General features: G+C 38.3%; 2 protein-coding genes across 2 annotated transcripts; both read left to right on the top strand.

The window, feature by feature from the left end:
* Positions 1 to 461: 461 nt before the first annotated feature.
* On the top strand, positions 462 to 11040 carry LOC139128806 (uncharacterized). Its single transcript, XM_070694514.1, has 4 exons — positions 462 to 881; positions 3961 to 4105; positions 4634 to 4706; positions 9288 to 11040. The coding sequence occupies exons 2-4, from the start codon at positions 3976 to 3978 to the stop codon at positions 9547 to 9549; spliced, it is 465 nt and encodes a 154-aa protein (XP_070550615.1). The 5' UTR covers positions 462 to 881; positions 3961 to 3975; the 3' UTR covers positions 9550 to 11040.
* A 6868-nt stretch (positions 11041 to 17908) lies between these two features.
* Positions 17909 to 19912, top strand: LOC139128810 (E3 ubiquitin-protein ligase TRIM71-like). Its single transcript, XM_070694519.1, has one exon. It carries the CDS (start codon positions 17909 to 17911, stop codon positions 19910 to 19912), a length of 2004 nt encoding a protein of 667 aa, XP_070550620.1.
* The last annotated feature ends 5569 nt before the right edge of the window (positions 19913 to 25481 follow it).

Genomic DNA, 25481 nt, shown 5'->3' with positions numbered 1-25481 from the left:
ATACAAGAATTATGTCCTTGTTAATCGTACGCTTCGCTATTATACTCGACTCTACCCTTGTTAGACAGAACCTCGACTGTACGATGATTTCGAACGTAAATCCCGGTATTTTGTGAATAACATTCTGTGTAAGCTTAGCTGGCCGCCATATTTTCACCCTCATGTCCCATCTTGGTACTCTTTAAAGTTTTCATAAAGTAAAAGCTAATATAGTAATCTCAAATCTCGGCCAGCTAACCAACTTATTTCTCTCTGTAGCATTGCTTGATACTTCAACTTACCCTTTAAAAACTATCCGGCCCCCTATTCCCTCTCAATGGCCCTGTTTTTCAACCGGGGGACCCACAGTAATCCTTGTTTTGCCGCCTTAAAGCAAACAATTGAGCATCAATGCGAGGTTGTTTGTGAGCGATGACCCTGCCATGACCTCTTTGTGCATTGAAAAACGTACACGAAGGGCGTTGCCTTCGGGACAATGTATGCAGTCAGACGTTCTGAACTATTCTTAACCGGTACAACTACTCGATGATTGTCAAATACAAGTTTGTACGACGTCATCGTGAATATGAATTCCATTTAAGGCAGTTGAAGAAGCATTGCCAAGTCAGCACTTTGCTCGTTACGATCCTGTTACGTGCCTGTGTATGACCGAAGATATAGAAGCGAAACTAACTCCATGGAATGACGAATGAATCAATTTTTGAATACTTGATATGCTAAGACCGCTCACTATAAACCCCAAAGCGGTGAACACTGGTTATGAGAATATTCTGAACTGTAGAGGACAACAAGAACAACTGTTTCATGGGAGCAATCAGAGCGACAAGCCTTTTGAAGTGCCTGCACTATATGAAACCGCCATATTGTGACCTGACTTGCACGTACGTACAGCTTCCATTCGAGTCACTGACCGTTGTAATGTGCCGTGTGCAAAATACTGCAAACTGGTTTACCAGACACTGTTTCTATTGATTTTAAATATTCATGTTTCCGGTGACGTTACGCCAGTGCTTAAAATATATCAGCTTTTTATCATATATTTACACCCCGGCATTCGTTAGCCCAAGTTAACCTTTGTGCACCACCTATTTATATGGGACATGGAGTCGACACGATAAATGCGGTCACAGTAACATCATTCTTACAGCCGATACGTTATACTCATTCATGTGAATGTCCATCAAAAAATCGGAGATAATCCTGTAAATTATACCAGTTTGCGGTGTTTTGGTCACGTAAATAGAATATTTCACAGGCGCTATTGTGCACAAATCTTCCTAAAACCGGGGCAGCACACTAACCTAAATGGTAGACGTTGAATAGTAGCTGCAGGTATTGGTAAATAAACAACCATTGTACAGTCAACGGGCCAGGTCAGTGTTTAGGGGGCAGAAAGAAGTGCAGCCGTTTTGTGGCGGCCAATGATAAAAATTACTCACACAAAAGCAACTAAACTTTCAATAGAGACGGAGAGATTGTAATCATTTTAATAGGTAGTCGACCTACTTTGGAGGTCCACTCATTTGTTAATGTGACGAATACTATACAATTATTGTCAACACTATTTGAAGAAATAACCTTCTCATTTATAAAATATCACTGTAACTTCACAGTTTCTGTAATATACCATTAAAATGATGATCAAATCCTCATTTCACAATGTTTGTAATCATGGTCATTATCAAAATCATGATAATAATGATTGGGCAGAAAAGGAAAAGTTAGCAAAATGAAACAGTTATTATGAAGCACGAACAATTAAATCCTCTTACAGCATATATCACTGGACCCGTCAGACAACGGTGTCTGTATACATACATTATGTGCATGAAATCCAAGATGTGTCATCTTTTACAAACAACAGAAAGTGTCACAAAAGAGACACCTTTCATTCGCCTGCAGTGGGTACACATGAGAAATAATCTGGACACCTCGAAAGTAAAAAATAGAAGTTTCAAATAAATACCACCATATGCACGCAACATTAATCTAAATATTTCTCACAGAGCACTGAAAAAGAAGTACAGTAAGTACAAGTGAAACGAATGACGTGAATGAAACTGAAAAGATTCCAAGCGGCCCAAGCTACTCGTAACAAGTTCTTTTCGCCTAAAACGAGATTTCAAACTGTTCGTATAAACGCTTAAAATTTTCAAGTGTAATTTCAGACTTCCTCTTATTTGTGTCAGTTAACACGCTATTTGTTTAATGCAAACAATGTGTGTGTACACAGATAGTATCGGCGAGGTCTACTAAAATCATTTGTAACTGTGTACATAATTCAATAATAAAGTTACTATATATCTGGACACATCTGGGATATGATGCAATGCTTCCTACTTTAGAAGCTAGAGGGATTTGGGTTGAAGAGTATATTGATTTTATGTCATATCCATGACACGTTTTTGATATATTTCCGACAAATCCAAATTATTGATATTGCCACTTCTTATATATCAGAATTGACACCTACGATTTTATTGCTTTTCGGTTATCAGTATTTTATTTTATGATTTGGTTTGTTTGATGAATAAGGTAATATAATGAGGTACCCATTATACCACAATCAGGTCATCTCTAGTTTATAAATAGGTAGTAATTGAAGCACATAAAGCTTTGCTTGAACAAATTACCTAAAATTTACCGACATTTGAAATGCAAAATTGCCGCCATTCTTGTATTAACTCTATGGGGCAATTATTTGTTATAGATTTTCAAGAATGTAAAAGAGAGTACTTACTTTTTTACTTCATGAGCTTCACAAGGAACTCCTACAAGCGGTATCTCAAAAAACGTATTGTAGAAACTTGAGAGTCCGAATTTCTGCCCCGAATTCGCATCCTATCTTAATAATAAAATAGTCCATAAAAGTATTTTTACATCCAATTTCGTTACGAAAAGTAGTGCCCTTTGTTATTTAATGCACAATTCTTTACACAGACTCCTATAACTACATATGCACTTTAGTGACGTAATTGACACTATAGAGTGTTTAAAAAGCTTTCTGGTGACGTAAAAGAATGCACTTTCTCTAAAACAGACATGTAATACTGAAGACTTCCCAACGAATCATTATAAAACTTACTGCTGACGTGCAGCGTTGAATAAGCTGTTTCTCTGATTGGTCCTTTGTCACTTTCACAGCGACTTAGGTTGTCTATTTGCATTGTTTCAATTACATTGGTAAGATTCAGCTACCCAATTGGATAACAGCTTATTCACCGCTGCACATTAGCCCAAAACTTTCACAAATGTAGAGAATAGAACATATATAGCACACTAACGATATCCTTTTGTTTGCCATGACTTACGACGTAAACGTCTTTTACCAGTGTATATGTAACGCCCTCCCTTGTAAACATTTTTATCTCTAAGTGTCCATCACGTGACTAAGGCGTGTGAAGGTTGGTGTAAGATCGTACGGGAAGGCGATAGGAGATAGCGTCATACTTTGAATTATTTTTTGGTAAAAAATTAATGAGAATAATCGAGAACGGTATATTCCATGGTGTGATCTTGTTAATCTTTAGAAGTAATCAAAGACAGACGGAAATTTCCATGTGATGACCATTCTATAATGATGATAACGTTGTAGTTATGTAGGTTTAGAAATGCTGTAGACAGTGTACACTGTAGACAGAATGCATCTCGTAATAAGACCTATGTGGTGCTACTCTCAACATCTTTGTGTGTTAGCTTTAGTTACTGAAACCATTACGATCCAGTCAGGTATCTCAACTCGTATTCCCTAACTACGAGCACGAAATATGTACAGTTTCCATCATCATAATACGTAATTCTGGATACGTCACATATGACACGTGCATAAGACATGTGCACATGATTTGCTATTCTAACATTTCACCTCAGACCATTAGAGACAAGACTGTACATTCCTAATTGAACCTGTCGCAACCGACATTAACTTTGTCATGAAATACAATACACTCCAATCTTCAGGTCACCTTACGAAACATGTACTGCTTATCATCATCCCCCAAAAAGGTGAACTCAAGTTTTATCAGCTGCACCCGCTGCAGACGTCTACCGCCATTCTTTGCTCCTAAGCCTCCGGACACCCCACCGCACCAGCCTCAACCTACGAGTAAGACATTATCTTATTATTATTGTCGTTGCAAGCTTTAATGAGGAGAGCGGCAGAAATAGCACTCGAGGACTGTGTGGGGCGAAAGAGGACCAGCCTGACGGATGACCTCTTGACGCCCGCCACAGGTGGCGCTGTATGAACGTTTGCAGTCAGCTAAAATTACTTACTTTGTAACTTATAACTTGCATATATATATATATATATATATATATATATATATATATATATATATATATATGAAATATTTCGTTCAGTTTTTGTTGTTGCTGCCGCCGTAATAAGTATTGCTGTCTTTCCTACAATTTTCTTATTGTTCAGATTTTCTGTTTTTCTAGTTGCTCCCGTTCCTATGGTTAAAAAAGTAATTGATTATAGTTGCCATGGTCACGACAATGATTATCGTTTGCGTCGTTGATGTTGTTCTATAAAAGTATTTTAAGAAGAAAACTGAATCTTTATTACAGTTGTTCTGAGGAAAAAGTGTGCCACAGTGTTGTCTTCTAACTTTATTTTATCTTATTTCAGCAACTGCTTTGGCTGTACTGGTTGTACTTCCGCTGGCGGCTATTGCGATTATAATTATTGTCATAAGAAAAAGGTAAGAATTCGACAAATAGCCGGTGTATAGCGATGGTATAACTTTTCATAAACAAATGTATCAGACTTCTTTTATTGTCGGTGAAGAACATAATTGTTCATATGGCTCAGTTGAGTCAGTTCATATAAAATGCTGGCAGTATAGCAGCTGCGCATTGCTGCGGTGTAACAGTTTTGGTTGACTCAAGTACTAGTTTGCTGCCATGTTCGCAGGCAGACGGCACATGCTCCTCCACTTCCGTAATGATAGATCCAGGAACGAAGTCGACTATGTCTAAGGGAGCAGTCATTTTTATAGGAAGGGGGTCGGTGGAAATCAGGGAGGGGGTTGACTTTGACAAAACCGCTTTTTAGGGGGTCAAATTTTACAATCAATGATTGAAGGGGGGGTCAAATTTTACAAAGGTTTGTATTGAGTTATGGAAAACAAAATTGACTTTGGAATTTCACCGAAATGAATTGCTTGTGTAACCGATGTTTCGAGACGGCAGAATAATAACCGACCAAAGCTCAGCCAAATTTATTTCTCTAGCAGGGCCAGGAGACTGGCATTAACCTCTCTAGAGCAGCAACAGAGCATGTAGCCCTGAGTATAGGTCTGTGTGTTCCTGGCGTTATACGGCCTCCACCACAGCCCTGTAATGGTGACGTCGTGGAGATAACTGGGGTCTCTGCAGCGAGATTCAAATGGGGATCTCCATGGGTAAACAACTTGTCGAGTATGGTATGTTTCACAAAGTGAGCGGTTTTGGACGATAGGAGAAGTCAATCGCATCTTTTCTGGGATTGGTTAGGAGGTAAAGGTAGGCAGGGAAAGGATTTTGCCCCAATAGAGCAGAATTTCGGCCAAAAAGACCGTTTAGTCTTCATTGCGGTCCAGATCCAGGCCGCAGAGACCTCAGTTCTCTTCATAGACCATTGCAGGGCTGTGGTAGAGGCCATATAATGCTGGGAACACACATGCACAGACCTGTACGCAGGGCTACAGAGCATGGGGCATGAAATGAGGAACTTAACACAAAGTCATATAATGTAACAAACAACTTCTGTATATTACTATATTGTGTCAAATATCAGAGTCTACATATAAAATAGTAAAACCGTACATCAAAACTATAAATATTACTCCATGGTAACAATAACCGTACTGATCGACCTCCCGACGGCAGGAGTCGAACACACTTTCAGAACAAAAACTCTGTTCAAACCCTTTCTAAATGCTTAACAATTTCTATGGAAACTTAACGTTACCGCAGAGGTACCTCAGACTTGATCCACGCGGCTCGAAACACAAATAGTTCACACGCGACTTTAACTAATGTTCGATGATGAGCACAATTGTAAGTCCGGTGTAATGTCTGCACATGAAAGTTGGCGACAACACACGCAATTCACTGCTAAGCAGCGTCCAGTTCAGCTACCACGGACGCAGCCATCTTAGATCTTTCTTTACTTCCGGTCGGGACATGCCAAACTAATCTGAAGTCTGCAAACTCCGAGCATCGACAAAGTTCAGTGGAACAATCACAAAAAATGTTCGATCTCATGACAATCTCAGACATCTGACTGAACTCATAAACGGAATAAAGTTCAGAGTTAACACACAATTTGCTGCAGAAAGATCAGCTTTCAACTTGTGTTGATACTATCATCTTAGCGTGCAGTGCTTATATTGCAAATATACGGCACGGCTTTCACTGGTGTGAGCAATGTTCGTTCGATCGACTAAAGTAGAGGATGGCGTAGGGTTTAAATAAACAGTCTGATCCGCATAAACTTCGATCTCTGCCACTCACCGGTTTCTTTACATATCTGTTGACTTGAGTAAAACTCAAAATAGAGAAATATCTGACTTAAAAGCACACGCTGACACTCAAACCTTCCAGTGCCAGTGCAGCATGCAACGTAAAACACTCTCTGGAAAGTTCCCGTCTTGGACTCCCTAGGTATACAGTGATAACACACAAGAACTCCCAGAGCAAAATAGAAAATACACAGGTCCTCCATACATAATCTATGAGAAGCTATGAGTAATTACTTTTAAATACAAAACTAGCTAAATCTGTGTATTTATAGACTCTTGATTATTGATATGAATGTACTTGATCAGACTAGGGTAGTTACCAGTGCATGTGTGAGCAAGAATTTGATTTTGGAATTTCACCGAATTGTTAATTCCTTATCTTGTCAGAGGAAACTATGAATATTTTTTTTTCCATTACAAAACTAGTTAAATCTGTGTATTTATGTACGCCTGATTATTGATATTAATGTACTTTATTAGACTAGGGTGGTTACAAGTGGATGTTTGTGCATGAAATTTGATTTTGGAATTTCACCGAAATGTTGATTCACTATCTTTTCTATGAGGAAACTATGATATTTTTTTCCAATATAAAACTAGGTAAATCTGTGTATTTATGTACTCTTGATTATTGATATTGATGTACTTGATTAGACTACAGCGATTACAAGTTCATGTGTGTGCAACAAATTTGATTTTGGCATTACACCAAAAATGTTGATTCTCTAGTATGTGAGGAAACTTTTTCAGCCCGGGGCCACAGGATGCGAAGGGTTAATGAATCAAATCTGATGATTTTTGTTCATGGGGGGGGGGGGGTCACATTTTACAATTGATGAATTGAGGGGGTCAAATTTTAGAAATTTGATTGGAGGGGGTCGCTTTTTACATTTCATTTGTCGCTCAAATTCCACCCCCCCCCGTAAAAAACGAATGCTCCCTAAGTGTTTCTGACCATTTGTGAGGTAGCTCAAAGAATCTAGATCCTTACGATCAGGTTTAGAACATTTCGGGTTGTTGGTACCATGGCTTGCTGGCTCGGAGTCATACGGCGACAGAGCTTTCGGAGGAGAATCCAGAGCCTGTTGAAGATATCTCGTCCTCCTTATCACAGAACACAGTAGAACCACGGCCAAAAGACTTTCTACTTTATCACAGGGGTCATCAGTACTGCCAGTGGTATGAGCAGACATCTTCGGTGAAATCTGCAGCCGTAGAGGCCGCCATCGTGAAAATATTTTTTTTGCGGGACAGGTATGATTTTGGTCCGACTCGAGTGCAAGCTTACTCAAAGCAGTTTTCAATAGTCCAGATTGGCCTAAAGGACTTACTAAGTCTTCGAGGTTCATACTTTCATATGTAATAGAAACCATAGTGACAAACCCGTTAATGCCAAAGATAGACAGTGTATCCAACGTTAAGCCGTTCCTAGGTGAAAATTACGAGATAGTGGTGGTGTATCTTTACGTCACGTTTATCCATGTCCGCCACAATCATGATAAGTGGAGATAGCCCAAGCGTTCTGGTGGATTTTGGTAAAGTATGGCGGGGGAAAAACAGTGAAAAACGCCAGCAGCCGCAGCTATGACGCGGGCGTGAGCAAATTAAAGAGGCAGCGAGCCATGAGGTCGTGTTAAGGTCAATGATGATTGGTTTCAAGTGGCGCCATGTGACCATCTGAGAAAAAGCGATTCAAAGAGCTGGAACGAATTCTCGATCGGATTTGAACTTACAACACATGGCATTTTGCATGTAAAGCATGATAGGTCTATAATTATACACTTATGTAACAGAAGCCAAAGCAATATAAGTATTGTTGGTCTAATATTTATAACTAGCGTATTTGATTAACCATCCAAATAAGTGATATTTATAAAGAAGAACGTAATTAAAATAAGATAAGCGCTATGTATAAGGCTTATGGATGATGGAATGATAAAGTAAGTGATGATGGACAAATTGCATTCTCAAATTAATTAACTGGAAATTTGCAAATTTAATGATTTTTAATTACATAGGCGTATAGAACTTGAAGGGCTTTACCTAAGGCAATAAAAGGTGCTACGTAAAGTGATGATATAATTACATGGCAGTTGTGAAAAAAATGTAGTAGTTTCATATCGACTGTTTATATGCGTATCAAAATAAAGTAATTACAATTAGAGCTACACATCAAAGATCAATGTATGTATCAAGTGTGACAAAACACCTCGGTTATCGTTCAAAAAACATATTGCAGTTTCATGTGAAATAATTGGTAATTTGCATTGTAGTGAACTTGTTAATATGTGCTTTTATGTATTTATTTATTTATTTATTTATTTATAACTTTTCATGCAAATTACTGTTGATGTTGATCATTACTAAATAAATGAAGTCAAAACTTGTTCAAATAATGTCATCGAAAAAGTGTCAGTTTATAGACAACTGCAATGTAATCCGAAATTAGGGAATATTTTCAGATCACGTCTGGTTGTATTTCTTTGAGCTATATCAAGTAGTGTTGTATAACTGTCATGCAATTAGCTGTACGCATAGATGATTTCATATATATTCTTAACAATAGGCATTTGTTAAAGTTCTATACTGCTATAAAATTGACCAATCAAAAGTAATGTTTACATTCAATAGCTTCACTCCGATACCTGGGGATTCCTATGTTCTGAAAGGAGAATAAATATTTTCGACAAAAGTATTCGGTAAAATGCCTCTTTCTTTCTTAGGGCAAGGAAACAAGACTTTCCGTATGACTTTAACTCTTCACTATTTTCTTTTCAGGAGAAAGCGTTACTACAATGTTCGAAAGGCTCAAAGCACTGCTGATCAGCCTTGTGGCCCTTTCGAGACAGCTGAACAAGAAGAAGATAACCTTCCTTCGGGAGACCGCCCTGTCGCACCAGAGTGCTCTGAACGCTTGCCTCTAAAACCAGTGCCTAGCGACAATGACTTAAATGACAATTACGAAGGAAATTCTGACCGTCAGGCCGATGAAGCACATCGGTCACTTACCGAGGGACATGAGATACCTGAAAGTTCTTGACCGTAACTTAGTCGTAGTCGAGATGTCCCTGTAAAATAAGGAATCAAGGGAAAAAATGTTGATCAGCTGTTATATCCGTTTGATGTTTGTCTCGACTCAGAGAGGTACCTCTATGCCAGTGACTATTGTGCCTTGGTTCGGTGAGTTTAGTCGAAGATTCATGTCCCGCGTCGACAGCAAAGACGACGATCTGAAAATACCTGAGGTATTGCCATAATTCGGGACGAGCCAAGAAAGTTACTCGTATCTCCTTCGGGCAACGGTGGTGTCTTTATACTAGTGCTGGAAAGCAAACATTAATGACCAATAAAAGAATCCATTGCCACAGATGATTACTTACATGCTGCAAGTCAAAATATTATTGGCAGGGAGCGGAACAACAGAAAGATTTTGAAATCTCACATACATGACGTTTCCTTTTATTGAAGCAAGTTTACAATTATCCTTAGTCATTTTTTTAAATTTTGACAGACAATTCTTCACGGCTTTTCACTGCAAACACGCTTGGAACTAATTTGGGATAATTGGATCTTCATATTTTTCAAATTTCTCAAAAATGTTAGGTGCCATATAGCTGAATGTTACAATATTACAAATTACTCATAAAAACAAGTGTGTTACTTAAAAGAGATGAGGTTACATTTACAGATTATACCGACATTACTTCACCATCCAATTATCCCAAATTAGTTCCAATCGTGTTTACACCCATTGTAGCATAAACGGTACGTAAAATGCACAGTTATAGCAGTGTTCTGTGCTAATTGGTATGTTTGCTATGCAGTTATTTTCTTACAGCAGCCTTTCAATCGACTTTACCTAGGGCTGCAAACAGCAGTTGACGTTTCACTGATGCCGGCGAGAAAACATAGCGGTATTTCATCAATTAACTTCTCAGCATTTGTGATGTGCACACTTTCGTTGTTAGTGTTTCTACGCTTTCGCTATAACAATGCAGCCTGCTTGAAATGTTTGTACAGAGAGATAATTAATTGCTTAGTAAGACCTTTTAGTTGCAAACAGCAGAAAGAAAATAATGTCTAACGTTCAATTTTAAAATTATTTTTGATATATGAAATGGCAAATCTATTTCAACGTAGGCTGTTTCTGTGTATGATCTTTACTACATTTTAATCACCAAACAGATAATTAGTTTGAGTTGGAAATGGCAAACAAACGTACTCCACAAAGAAGTTTTAAAGTTGAGAAAATCATATTGTCTACAGAGACATCAGGAAAATCGTAAACTTGATCTGATGTACGTTTTCTTCAGCAGTCTTGTCATGCTTTATAAGCTATCTCCTGAAGTGCGTTGCAAAGTGTGCATCGACATAGTACCTGAACGATGGTTGTCACCCTAAGGCTAATTATTTCTACCTTGCAAAACTTTGTACAGAGACTTTAAACGGCAATAGTATCTATACTTGCGAATGCGTTATTAACAGCTCATATCGCATGGTCTTGACCATTTGCTAATGAACTACGCCTGTCAAAAACTAGAGGGCGTTTGCAAGAAAGGATTAATAACTGCCGTGTACGCCCGCGAAATATAGAAAGTGAAAGCTCACATACTAACGGAATAGAACCTTTTATAAAACAGATAATTTATAACTTCCCCATTTCCTGATTCTTTACTGAAACATGGTAAGGCAAGCTACAAGTGGGCTAATTTGTGCTCAGATTGGTCATCTCGGAAAACTAGATATTTAAGAAATGTATATGAACAATGTATTTAATTCTTTAGGCAAGATATGAGTACAATATTTTAAAATCCCACAAGCATACAGTTGTCGCGTAGAACTAAGTGCTAAGGTTTATGAAGTAAGTTAAGACAGGTTTGCACAAAGAATAAGTATTATACGAAAATGTGCATCTGTCAGATAGACTGTTGTTCATGGCATACAAACTCGAAAACAAAGACCCAATGTTGCGTGTACTATTTAAGTCGAAGATTACTAACACGATTGGAACCAATTTGGGATAATTGGATGGTGAAGTAATATCGGTTTAATCTGCAAATGTAAGCTCATTTGCTTTTCTTTTTAAGTTATATGTAACTTGTAATATCAGAACATTCAGGTATAGGGCACCTAACGCTTTTGATAAATTTGAAAAATATGAAGATCCAATTCTCCCAAAATTAGTTCCAATCGCGCGCGTTTACTATACAAGATGCCCTTTTCAGGAAAACTAATGGGTGTATATTGATTATTCAAAGCAAATACGTGATTTTCTAAAATCTTGTATTCTACTTTGAGCAGAAGTTTTTTGATGCTGCAAATATTTTATAAATTTTGAAGTAAGCCGTTTCATTTTGTAATGTCTTGTTTATTCACAAGGTTTTAAAAAAGCCTGAAAACCTGAAAAACTACCTTCTGCTGCATGTGTATATCTTGTCGTGATTGTCACAACGGACAAACTGAATTGTAATTATACGAGAAGCAATTGTTTTCTATTGTTACAGTCTTACTCGTTTAAAGTATTTATCAAGTCTGTTAAAATGATGCAACATCCATTACTACACATCTCTTATATCCAACGTTGCGAGCTCCATAGGATTCAATGGTAAGTTGTTGATGCATGGCATGGCGGACTGCATTGTCATCATATGACCGCAAATGAAACGTTATTAATATTACCATGCCCTGCCCGTCGCATCTTGATTGGTCGAGCTGAACCACGTGACTGACCACAAATACACAGTAATGGTTTGTTTATATGCCCGTGAATATGAATAATAAGATTAACCACTCAAGTATTGTAACTTTACAGCTCAAACGTAAATCATAATCAATCAAAAAATAAAACGGAGCACTTGTAGGTCAAGTTGAGATACTTTTTTCTGAAAACATCTCCGGATTTGCCAATTTTTACAGCGCGCGTGACAGTGCGTCGCGTATTGCTCAGTTTCTGGGACCCAGTTGTCGTTCGAACCTGAAATTTTCGGAAATTTTGACGATTTTCTTGGGTTCGCTGATAATATAATGGAAATAACAGACTCCGCGCTGACCTTCAAAATTTATTTGTGGGCGCGGGCTCGAGGAAAGCCAAATTAACGGGCTCGGCAAGCCTCGCCCGTTAATTTTTGGCTTCCCTCGAGCCCTTGCCCACAAATAAACGTTAATGGTCAGCGCGTCGTCCGTTATTTCTATACTATTTTCAACTGAAAAAACTTCAGGATAGAAAAATATCAAAGTACATGTTTTACAAAGGAAATACTGTTTTTCCAAATTATGCATAAAAGATCAATTAAACTACATAATAGTGATTTAAATATCTCAATGCACCGTTCGGTGATGAAAATCGTGTTATTTTTTCAACGGATTTTCCTGGATTATGGAGAAAAGCATATGATTTTCATTTGCATTTTAATCCAAAATTGGAGTAAAACTATGTAACAGAGGCATGTAATAACAATAATTTAGCTCAAACAAAGGACTACGTACCCTCGAGGCAGGAAACCATTAACCCCCCCCTTGAAGTTTGACAAAAGGCCACCTGCCCTGGGGGAAATAGTTCCTGGTTTAGGCTATAATATAGTACTACCCCCGTAATATTTCAACACCTTATTTTTCTTACAAGGATTGTGTAGTGAATGGTGTGTTTGTCATAAAGGGGGTACTCTTTCATAAATTCATATTTATAAACATTACACACACGCATTTCTTAATCATTTTAATATATATCACATTAATCACACTTATAAGCGTAAAAATAGTCATGGGAAAAAATGTCCCTTCATGCTTTGAATTTATCATTTTGACCCGTCCGTCCCGGTTCAACTGGGGTTTATGTGCTCTTCTGTATATAGCTTCCTTAATACCCTCTTCAACCAATAATCAGGCTCGCGATCCGAGTTTTCACATTTTCTACCGTGAAAATTATGACCCGGGCAATTCTTGTGAATATGTGTGGAAACTTCAGAAGTGACGCAGCGTGGACGCCTATGTTCTTTCACTCACGCTTGCAAAGATCGTTCTGTTTCTCCGATATAGTCCACTTTGCATTCATTATCTTTACAACTCTCACATCGGATGTGATAAATCGGACCACAGACGTCTTTCGATGATGTGGGGTCATTCGGGGACACCAGTAGTTGGGTAATGGCGTGTAGTTGCACACGATAATGTCTGAAAGTGTGCTGAAACATTTCTGTTAAGTTTTGATGTATGGAACCGTTACATGCACTTTCGTTTGATTTCTATTCCCATAGTTAGTTGCATTGGTTCCTTTCCATATAATTGTGCTAAGTACGTAGCGGGTGTGTTAGCATTACTAGTCGACACTTCTGTCCATCACGTGAATAATTCCAAACAGTTTTGTGATAACATCAGAACATGCCATCTTGGACCGGATGAAGAAAATTATGCGATCGTATGGCGTTAACGTGTTATTCACCTGTGTACCGGTGAACGAGGAGGAGCTCGACAAAACGTTAATATTATTGGATGTTGAAACGACCGAATATTTACAACACGACAAATATTTACACTTCAACTCAAATCACCCTCTTGTTCATAAAATGCGTACTTAGAGCCATCCATCACCGGGCAGATCCCGTGTGCAGCGACCCCAACGATAGGTTGGAAGAAAAGACCCACACCAATAATGCTCTGCTCTGCCCATCCTGGGTAAGTAAGCAGGTAACTCGCACAGTGCATGTAACGGCTCCATACATCAAAAACTAGCAGAAATATTGCACTACGCTTTCAGTACATACGGTGTGCAGTTACACGCTAAGCCCTTTAACACCATTAGGCAACTACTGGTGTCCCCGAAGGACCCCTACACCATCGAAAGACGCCTGTGGTCCGATTTATCACATCCGAAGTGAGAGCTGTACAGATAATGAATGCAAAACGGACTAATATCGGAGAAACAGAACGATCTTTTCAAGCGCGAGTGAAAGAACATAGGCTTCCGTGCTGCGTCACTTCGGAGGTTTATAAAGTTAAAACGTATTTACAAGGATTCCCCCAGGTCATAATTTTACTTTAGAAAATCTGAAAATCTTGGATCAAGAGCGAATTGGTTTAAGAAAGGTATTAAGGAAGCTATATACATAAGAGCACATAAACCCACGTTGAATCGGGATGGCCGACAGTATCAACTGCCTCGAATCTCGGATAATATTTTGAGATCACGCATACGGTGCTAATCAACGTTTCAACGTTTAATGTTTGTGTCCTCAACGTTGTTTTAAAATACGCACATTATTTTCATGAGTTAATTGTCTTACAACCGCTCGTCTTATAGTAAATGATAGGTAAATACAGAGGGCCTAAGTCTGAACGCGGAAATATACATCACCTATCACAGCGGCACTCAAATGGCCCACATGTCATACTCCCATACGCGCTTATTGGCTGTATGGAAAGTGCCGTATACAACTCTTTGGGTTACTACACGAAATTAGGTCCATTACGCATCATAATCATGTGATGTATCCGTATATGCAAGTTGCGCAGCAACGAGTCAAAATGCGGACACATCACACGAATATAATATGACGTGATGTCGACTTTGTGTAATAACCTCTTCATCACGTATCCATGTTTTAGTGACGACAGTTTTATTTGGGACACTCTAAAATTGGCGGCGAAATCGATAGAAGTCGACCTTGTTTGCTTTACGCTGTATATGTACTACGTGTAAAATTGCAGTCCCTGCGTGTGGTAGTAAAATTCGTTATCGGCAAAGCACGTCTCTTTAGTGACAGGTGGCGCCCTTGATGTGCCCGCAAATTTTCGATATGTGTGTTCATTGTTGATAAGACTGTGTTTATAATAAAATACAATATAACTGAAACTAGAAATAAACAACATTTTATGACTATAACTCCACATTTAGAAGATTTAGGAGTTTGATTCGCTTGGTTGCTCCCAACGTTCCAGTTAACAGTAAAAAATATTTATTCTAACGTGATTAAATACGGCTTCATATTTGCACACTCCAAACAATAGGAAAATGGCAATACAGACACAACATAATAATATATAATATATAAAGATTATACGCTTACGTCAGTAACATTTGGAGTTTCATCATACAGTAAATTTTCGGCATCAGTGGACGCTGAGTCAAATAGTTTTGGGTGGTATTGAACGCTATTTGACTTTGAATTCAAAACAGATTTTATGTAAATACTGAGAACATAGCAATAGTTTACAAACATGATGCAAAAATGATACATTTAACCATCATTATGTCATCCTGATAAACTACAATTTCTTTACCTGCACTGCACTGCACTGTGCGTGAGTTGAGTTATGAATCATTCTCCACGCATAGCGAAAGCGCTGAACGCTTTTCAAGTCGACTAAAAGCAGAGAAGGGAGTATATTACAAAAATACATTGATTTCTGTCTTCCTACATCGTGCGCGACATAAACCCCGGGATTTTGTAAATAACCTTATATTATTGACGATTTGATTAGTCGAGATATCAAGCTAGTATTCAACAATAATAATGCATTTGTAAGTTAAAATATTTTGTTTGCAAGGAAACTCTTTGTATTTCAACAGAAGAGAATAACAAAACGTTTGCCAGAACCTACGACCATCAAAAGCTTCGTAAGCCTTTTAGAAGGACACTTTAAACCTGTACAATATTCTGTCTCGACCAAGAATACAAATCAGGGCCATCGTGCAAAATTTGGAACTAGAGAAAAAAAATTCCAATATTAAGTGATATTTGAAATTAAATTTGCCACCATCTCTGCCTTAACTCTGTGACGGGGAAATTAATTATCGATGTTTACAATAAAACTTAGATTGTGAAAGCTTTCCATACTCAAAGATCTTTAAAATAAACCCTGACAACCGTTGGCGAGAAAAGTATTGTCAAAGTTTGAGATTCCGAATACGTGTCCCCGAGGAGCATTCTACTTTAAGGCAGTATGCACCAGTCCTCGAAAGTGAAAGACTTGAACTTTTGCTCAAACTTTCCTCAGTGAAACTTTCAACCATTCTCTTACCGAAACAAGAATAAAAATCAGGGGTCACCGTGCAAACTTTGGTACTAGAGTGACAAACAACTTGCGATTTCTCGATATTTGAAATTCAAAATGGCCGCCATCCCTGTGTTAACTCTTTGGGAAAAAATAAAATTTTCGACTTCTAAAAACTAAGACGGTAAAAGCTCTTCTTTCGCCAAGAGCTTCAAAATGAGTCCCCACAAGAGAAAGTTTAGAAGAGAATTGATAAAACTTTAAGGCCCGAATTTCTGTCCCCGAGGTGCGTTCTACCTTAAATTAACGTCATTTGTAGATGTTATTGAATGTTATTGTTATTGAATTGTTATTGAGATTACCACACAAGCCCAATGTAGATTTGGTGGTTATAAGTTACACAGCTCAAGTTCCGACGGGGTGCGGTGCTCTGATATAATTCCTATGAATATTATGCCTTACTTTCATGCTATCCTAAATATTTCTAAATATGATATACAGAAAAGGGACTCTCCATTTTAAAAATGGGGGTCGCCATCCAGATATGCCTGTTTGATCAATTAGTCTTGTATTAACGGTTTGTATAATACATGAAATTTTCATGTTATCTCTTAAATTTCATGAAGTGGCTAAGTCTACAGGTATTGAAATCCTGTTATAATCGAATGTTCTCGTGACAGACAATTGTCCTCTACAGCAAAGGGGCTTCATCCACTATATACTGTCAATTACTTATTATGCTCAGTATGACAAAATGTTTCCAAAGCTGTGAGTAGCAAAGGCGACTGCAATCGAACAAGGAATGTATAAAGAAAAATACATGAAAGAAAAAAATAGGAGCGTGGTTATTTTATTGTCCATTGTTGAAGCACTCGCATATGTTTCGGTTTTATAAGTGGTGTTGTTATTTGATAAAGAGATGTTGAGCTAAACTTCCGTGCTTTGTTTGTACGCGGTTCCTTTGTTACCCCCCTCCCAGCCCAATACATTTGCTGTAGGCGTTTTTGCATACGTATTCGACTTTCCCATCGTAATATAAATTCATGTGACATGGAGTAATTGTTCCGAAACGAGAAATTACCGCTGAATTCGAGATGACGTGCACAAGTCGAGTTAATAACGGCAACGAGCGGAAGTCCCAGTGGTCTGTCCGAATGCAGATGCATTGAGACTGGCATGGCCTCCCCAAAGGACACCTGGAGAAATACTGAACGAAATCGTGGAGACATTACATTTTGGGTCTGCCTGGAACTTTTCGTGGATTCAAAAACGCTACCATGCCGTCAATCTTTTTGTCAGCAATACCTTGGGAAACTTGAACAGAAAATTGAATGTCATCTGTGCTCTGTTTGTCAGTGAAAGTTTTCGCTTTCCGAACGCGAGGTTAAAAATATTACAAAGGCTTCTTCATGGACTCAGTCCTGGATATCGTGCAGAAGGAGGAACAGGAAGTTTCGCAGGGGCAGGAAACTAAATGCGAATTTTGTGAGGAATCGTCGGCAACCACATTCTGCTTAGAATGCCCTCAATATTTCTGCGACGACTGTGGTCGAAAGGTCCACAAACTAGAGAGTTTAAAGGACCATCACGTTCTCTCAGTGGAGAATTACGAATCAGAGAAGGGGAAAGGTTCTCCAACTTATAAAAGACCTGATTATTGCAAAACCCATCAGAAACAGGAGCTTAGGTTCTACTGTGACAAGTGTAAGATCCCCATCTGTGTGGAATGCACAGTAATTGACCACCCCAGTCCGAAGCACAGCTGCCGGTGCCTTATGGAAGTATCAGCAGAATGTTGTAAGAAACTCACCAAAATGATAGCGATATTGAGAGACAAAGCACAAGAGGTAAGCAATAAATGCGGTCTCGTCGAAACGTACTTGCAAAAGTTGAAAGATCAATACACAGAAGCTGGTGCGAAAGTCACAACGCGAGAAAAGGCTTGCCGCACTCAGTTGGAACAGGAAAAACAGAAAGTCGTCGAAAAATTAAGAACGGGCTATCGTGCACGCTCCGAATGCTTGAAAGGCGATTTTGATAATCTGCAGTTAACGTACGGAAAGCTTGTTAACACATGCTGTTTTATTGAAACACTGGTATCCCAAAGAACGCCTGCTGTTATAGTGTCTACAGAGCACAGCATGACGAGGCACCTTGAAGAATTAGTTGCCCTTGAAATCCAACCAAACCTTGAGAATGACACTGTTGACTTCCTTCCTTACGAAAAAGTCTCCGAGCGTGGAATGATGGGAGTTGTGAGGGGTGATGCGCTGGCAAAGAGGTGTACCGTTGACGGTATTCCCAGGCGTCTGCTGAGAGGAGAAAGTGTGGATTTGCTCATTACAACGGCGGATCGCTTTGGAAGACCCGTCGTTCCACGAAGACCGGTGACAGTGAAATTGAGAAGACCGGACGGAGCAAAGCGAACTCTTGATGTCGTTGACAACGGAGATTGCACACACACTGTAACTGTATGCGGAAAGCATGCTGGTGTGTATCAAGTGATAGTGTTGGTAGACTATCAGGAAATCCCAGGGTCCCCCTTTGACATTCTCGTCATCAAGGGTTTGGTAAAATTATTAGGAATGAAGGGGAATGATGTTGGTGAATTCAATGGCCCCGCTGGTCTCACATTGACCAACGACGGCGACGTGGCGGTCGTCGATCCAAAAAACACAAGAATACAAATTCTTGACGTCGATGGAAATTGGAAGAAAATGTTTGAGTATAATGACATCCAGGATGAATTTCAACCGATGGACATTGCGGTATCTAAGGACGGCAGGTACTTCGTGACAGACGCGAAGAATACTCAGGTTGTAGTCAGTGACGAGAACGGGCAATGGCTCAGTTGCTTCGGAGAGACTGAGCTGAAGTACCCAAGAGGCATCGCCATCAGCCCGCTGGATGGAGCTGTCTTCGTGACAGACTGGGATGGCAAGGTACTGGGCGACACAAGCAAGGAGGAACACTGCATAAGGAAATACACACAGCTAGGCAAGTACGTCGAGTCCTTCGGAAAATATGGTGAAGAGCATGGTGAATTTAAAGGCCCCTCGCGGATGGCCATAGATAAGCAAGGCATACTTTTTGTGGCAGATTTCGAGAACCACCGCATCCAGGTATTTAATGCTGATGATCAGTTCCTATACAAATTCGGAATCAAGGGACAAGAAGATGGTCAGCTTTGGTACCCATTCGATGTTTGCCTTGACTCAGACAGGTACCTTTACGTCAGTGACTATTGTCCCCGCGTCCAGAAATTTGACTCCGGTGGAAGATTCAAGTCCCGCGTCGACAGAAAAGAAGATGGTCTACTAATCCCCGAGAGTATTGCCATAACCGCGGATGTGCCTAAAAGGTTACTTGTGTCTGACACAGGCAACGACTGCGTCTTTGTATTCGTGCTGTGAAGGAAAAGTGCTAACTATATGAGTGAGATATCAAAGATTGCTGTGCCATAAACCACAGTCCCTCCACTCAGTGGATGGACTGTGCATAAACCAATGTGAATTGTGTTAAGGTAGTATGCACCTCGAAAGTGAAAGACTTAAACTTTTGCTCTAACTTTCCTCAAGGAATCTTTCAATCATTCTCTTCCAAAATCAAGAATAAAAACAGGGGGGTCACCATGCAAATTTTGGTACTACAGAAACAAATTACCCAAGATTTACCGACATTAGAAATTCAAAATGGCCGCCATCTCTGTGTTAACTCTATGGAAAAAAACAAAAAATTTTCGAATTTCGAAAAACTAAGCCGGTGCAAAGTTTTCTTTCACCAAGAGCTTTAAAATGAACCCCCACATGTGGTATATCAGAAGAGAATTGTAAAAGTTTGAGAGTCCGAATGTCTGTCCCCGAGGTGCGTTCTACCTTAATGTAACTTATCTCATACAAAGGTTAATATGATTGGGTAGAGTAATCCTGAATTAATGCACCCAGTGGACACAACATCAACTGGGATATTATTCACTAAAACAGTAGGATTTCAATTATAATTTGATTTGCATAGGAAGCAGACACGCACATAACTGGCGTCAAATGAGCTGAGAGGCGTCAATTGCGTCTTGGCCATCTACAACTCAATGAATGACATGAGATTTTCAAATAAAGGTTTTGTAAAATAAAGGTTTTGTTATTAATATTAATTTCGATATGTATATTAATTGTAGATCAAGAGCTGCATTGATGTTTATAATTGCATGAATTATTGTATATATCTTAAATTGATATCAATTGTACGGTTGAAGCAACACCATCAACGTAAATAACTAATGTTTTAGAATCATATGCTCAGAAAATAACAATCTTTTTAGTATTGGCTTTGTAGTCTGTAGAACGGTAGGCCTGAGGGGTCACCTTGCATCCCCCGTAAACCTACTACATGGGTATTTTTTCTGGTTCTCTACTACAGAACAAGAAAAAAAATGTAAGTATTGTATATTTTGGGATGCGCTTCCTCTTTGGGGTGGTTTTTGATTTGCATATACCGCTCGAAATGGCGAAAAATGGGTAAGGGTATTAGGGTTACTATATCGTCTCTTAGATTAAGTACACTATAGAACGAAATATCAAATAACTTACATTTTTGGAAAGCGTAGACACTGCACTTTATAAGAATACAAACTTTAGTAAAATAAATCTGTGTATATAGAAAAGAACGACTTTAAAATGATTTTTTGGCAATTTTCAATATTTTTACTCGAAATACTGATTTTTCCCATAGAGTTAACACAGGGATGGCGGTCATTTTGAATTTCAAGTGTCTTTAAATAGTGCCAAATTTTGTATGGTGACCGCTGATTTTTATTATTGATCTCGAAAGCGGGTGGTTAATCTTTGCCTGAGGAAAGTTTCAGCAAAAGTCGAGGGTCTTCGGGTTGAGGCGTACTACCTTATTGTAAAATTGTCAGCGTTTCTACGCTTCTTTTTTAACAATAGGTACAATCACCGTCCCTCCACCCACGTGGGTGGAGGGACGGTGATACAATGTTTACGCAGAGAGATAGTTGTATACTTAGGGGCAACGTCAAAAGTTCAATGAAGGATAAAAAACTTATTCTTTAGTTTGGGGGTGGGGGGGGGGTTGACCTAAAAAGTTTCTATCCTACAAATCGATTTAAGGTAAAAATTGCCAGGGGAATGAATATTTTGAAAAAATAGAGCAGAAATGCACACTTTCGTGTTGAAGCCAGCGGAGGGAGTTGTTTTACATGTAACACGGTGCAGAGCTGCACCTGGCCTAGTTAGTGTAAACAATGCAGGCTGTTGGCTTCTGTTGCACCATAGACGGTAGTTTCTCTACTGTCTATGGTTGCACTCTGAATTTCTGGTGCACGTGTAGTCCGCCTGAATGGAGCAGTGTGAACTGAGTTGTTACAACCACCAGGACAGTTGAGATAGTTTTTATGCCTCTGGAAGGAGAAACCTGGACTTTATTGTTGTTGTTCTTGTTATTCATTGATAAACTTCAAGTTTGTTGCTAGTATGTTACTTACATTGGATGAAACACAAAGTGTGTTCCCAATCTTAAGCCCCACTAACTGTATCTTTTACCATTATTTTCATGATTTTACTTTCAAACTAAAATAAGTTGGTGACAATGTAGTCATTTAGGTCTGTGTACACACTTATTATTAACTACCTGCCGGGGCTATATATGCAATTTTGAACCAGACAAAGATTACACTGCGATTAAATGTTTGCCCAAACATTAAATCACAGCCCCATGCAGAAAAGCTAAAACCCTTGATACTATGCATACCTGCACTGAAATCTTCATTTAAACTGCACAGAGTAGTCCAATGTAATGCATAAGGTTGAATGTTTTCAGCCGTGACACTGTGTGTTCTGATTAGTGGTGCGGCATGGCAAATCCATTGTGCATTTTTTGATAAAAGCACCAAATTTGGCTCAGATGTGTCTTAGTATGTGTTGAACAAATTCAGATACCGAGCCACTGAAAATCTGTTGAAGCGTTGCCATGGCAACCATTTTTCAAAATGGCCGCCAGACAAGGTATTTCTCACCTATTAAATGTCAACTGCACAACACGTTGAGTAATTTTGGGGTGAATATTTTCAATTAGAAACTATGGGAAGAGTAATTTACAACTTTTTTCAACTTTTCTTAATCGTTTGACTTGTTAAACGGGTAAAGACAGACAAAAACACAATTATTATGCATAAAATGCACGGTATTAGATCCTATCATAGGATGACACTATGTCAGCAGTCAAGAAATATTAGGCCATGGGCTAGAGGGGTCTACATGCACCTCTAGGATATCAAATTTTATTTATAGAAGCCTTAGAATCCCTAGATAAGGAAATAAAATTTTAACAGAAAAAGGGGATGCAATAATTGTTACGTTTGTGTTTTGAGGAGTACAGCAAAATCACTATTTTGCACACACCCACGTGCATTTGTCTGGTAGTACTTGTGAGCCATCTGCTAAGCTTTTTTTAACGTAACCTGACTTGTTGGGTATCATTAGAATGGAAATTTATTCTCCTTTAAAATGACATATGTAATATGCAATATCTTCCATAGATTTTTTTATGAAATGGGACCAAAACCTACCCGATACCCCAAAGTTTGCAATGCAAGTTAAAGCTAATCTCATATTATACCAATGTTTTACCTTGGCATCATACAAAAGGCAATGCTTTGTATGATATCTGTTTTATTTGCTACAGGGACATTTTAGTCATGTGAAACAGATTTTTGACAGAAAAAAAGATTGGGATGCTATAGCTCTACCGGTCATATTTTGAAGGGTACCGCAAAATCACAGTATTCCCAACTCTAATTCGTCCAACCTGTCTTCCTGTAAGTCATCTGCTGAGCTGAATTGTTAACATAACATGGCTTATAGGGTAACATTATAGAGTAATTCTCTTCTTCTTCAGATAACATATTGTAATATGCAATATCTTTCATAGTTTTTATAAAAAATGTCCAAAACTTGCCCCATATCCAAAACTTTATATTGCAAACTACTGTCACTGCTTATCTCAAATTCCACCAATTTGTACCTAGACATATTGCAAAGGGCAATGCTTTACATGAAATCTGTTCTATTTGCTACAAGAATATGTCAAAATATGAAATAGACCTTTAACAGCAAAAATATTGGGATGCAGTGGCTGTTACGGTCATGTTTTGAAGGGTACCTTAAAGTCAAAGTATTGTGAATCGCATCTTTTTTGTTAAGCGTGTCTCCTTTTAAGTAATCTAATCAGCTTATATTTTAACGTAACATGATTTATTGGGTAACATTGAAAAGTAATTGTATTCTTCTCTTGGATGAAATATTGTAATATGAATATCTTCCGCTGTTTTTATAAAATATGACCAAAACTTACCCTATACTCCAAACTTTATTGAAAATTAATGTCACTGCTTATCTAAAATTCTACAACCCTTTTACCTAGACATATAATAATAGGCACTGCCTTGTATGAAATCTCTTTTATTTACTAAGGGGACGCGTCATAAATATGAAATATACTTTCAACAGAAAAATGTTGGAATACAACAGCTGTTACAGTCACGTTTGGAAGGGCATTGTAAAATCACAATTTTGAGACTCAGTGATGTTTTTGTTAAATCAGTGTTCGTTTAAATCATTTGCTGAGCCTAACTTATACGTAACCTGATTTATGCGGTTTAATTACTAAAAAGTTCTTATCTGACAATCTAATTTAGTGTTTTTTCAATTGGCAGAGCAAGTTTTTGAAAACTAAACCATGGTGTGCGGTATACCCGCTGTAAAGGAGATGAAAAAAAAAGAAAGGAATCATACTGAATTATACAACCAACTGATTGAGGAGTAAGGTGCGGAATTGTGCCTTTATAGGTTTTGTTTGCTAAACTGTATGTAAAGTCTATTTGGCTAAACTAGCTTTATACGTTAAGCACAGCTAATTAGGAAAAGTTTCGCTGATCCAAAAATCGTAATCTATTCGTTGTACATTACATCGAGTTTACCTGGGCGTTCCTGAAGAAAAACTTGTATAAATATGTCAGAAAGCTGCAATCCCTTCATTAATATTATGGATATATCTGATATTTACCGTGGTAGCTTCTAAACTTCATAAATTTGCAAAAGTTTATGTATATATGTCAGATAGCTTGGATTTCTTCATTAACAAAACTATGGAAATACATAAAACTTAGCAGCTCTAATGATAGTTTCTAAACTTCATAAATAAGCAGAATTTTCTTCAGTTCTTTTCACTAGATATGTCCGATATTTAGTCGATTTAATTATCATTTCTAAATTTTATAAGTTATCTCGGGTTTAGCTGGGCATTCTTCAGTAAAATATTTCACGGATATATACGATCTTGAGCAGACTTAATTATCGCTTATTATCTTTAAGAATTAACTCAAGTTTGAAAGGATGTTCTATAGTTTAAAAGCATGTATCCGAAACGTAATTGATCTAATTATTGCTTCTACACATTATAAAGCAGCTCAAATTTAGCTTGGTTGACATGTTGAAAACGTTCAAAATTTTGGAATAACTTTGCTTTAATTGTACTGTGTCGCTGAATGTACAATTTATTTATTGTGAATACTGAACTACGTGAAATCCCTGAGGTTTATGTTTCGATCTTGACTGGAGTGTCACTATTTGCCTAAGAAGGAATACATCACATTTGATCAGATAATTGACCAACCAACACTACTTTGCTTAGGTCTTGGGTGTACATGTCAAGTGGATAACCGAAATATGATTGGCAGTTGTCTAGGATTGTCGTTTGTTTGCTTGTTGTTTCAGCCTCTGGAAACACCATGGAAAGGAATAAAATACTCGCCGGTTGACTAGCCATGCAAAAGCAAGCACAGGTCCGGGGAGTGCCAAGCACGAGCATCACTGACAAAAGTGCAGGATTGTGTTTGAGCTTTGCTTTCCCTACCTTTTATGTTTGTTACAACGAAAGAAAGTTGAGTAATACAACTTAATGACTATG

The sequence above is a fragment of the Ptychodera flava genome, unplaced genomic scaffold (assembly GCF_041260155.1).
Source record: "Ptychodera flava strain L36383 unplaced genomic scaffold, AS_Pfla_20210202 Scaffold_71__1_contigs__length_606264_pilon, whole genome shotgun sequence".
In the NCBI taxonomy this organism is placed as follows: domain Eukaryota; kingdom Metazoa; phylum Hemichordata; class Enteropneusta; family Ptychoderidae; genus Ptychodera; species Ptychodera flava.
The sequence above is the reverse complement of the archived record's forward strand: the minus strand, read 5'-3'. Positions and strand labels throughout refer to the sequence as shown.

Coding starts and splice junctions, on each gene's coding strand:
- LOC139128810 (XM_070694519.1), top strand. CDS start 17,909: ATGGACTCAGTCCTGGATATCGTGCAGAAGGAGGAACAGGAAGTTTCG.
- LOC139128806 (XM_070694514.1), top strand. CDS start 3,976: ATGTACTGCTTATCATCATCCCCCAAAAAGGTGAACTCAAGTTTTATC. Junction 4,106..4,633: donor GCACCAGCCTCAACCTACGA/GTAAGACATTAT, acceptor ATCTTATTTCAG/CAACTGCTTTGGCTGTACTG. Junction 4,707..9,287: donor ATTATTGTCATAAGAAAAAG/GTAAGAATTCGA, acceptor TTTTCTTTTCAG/GAGAAAGCGTTACTACAATG.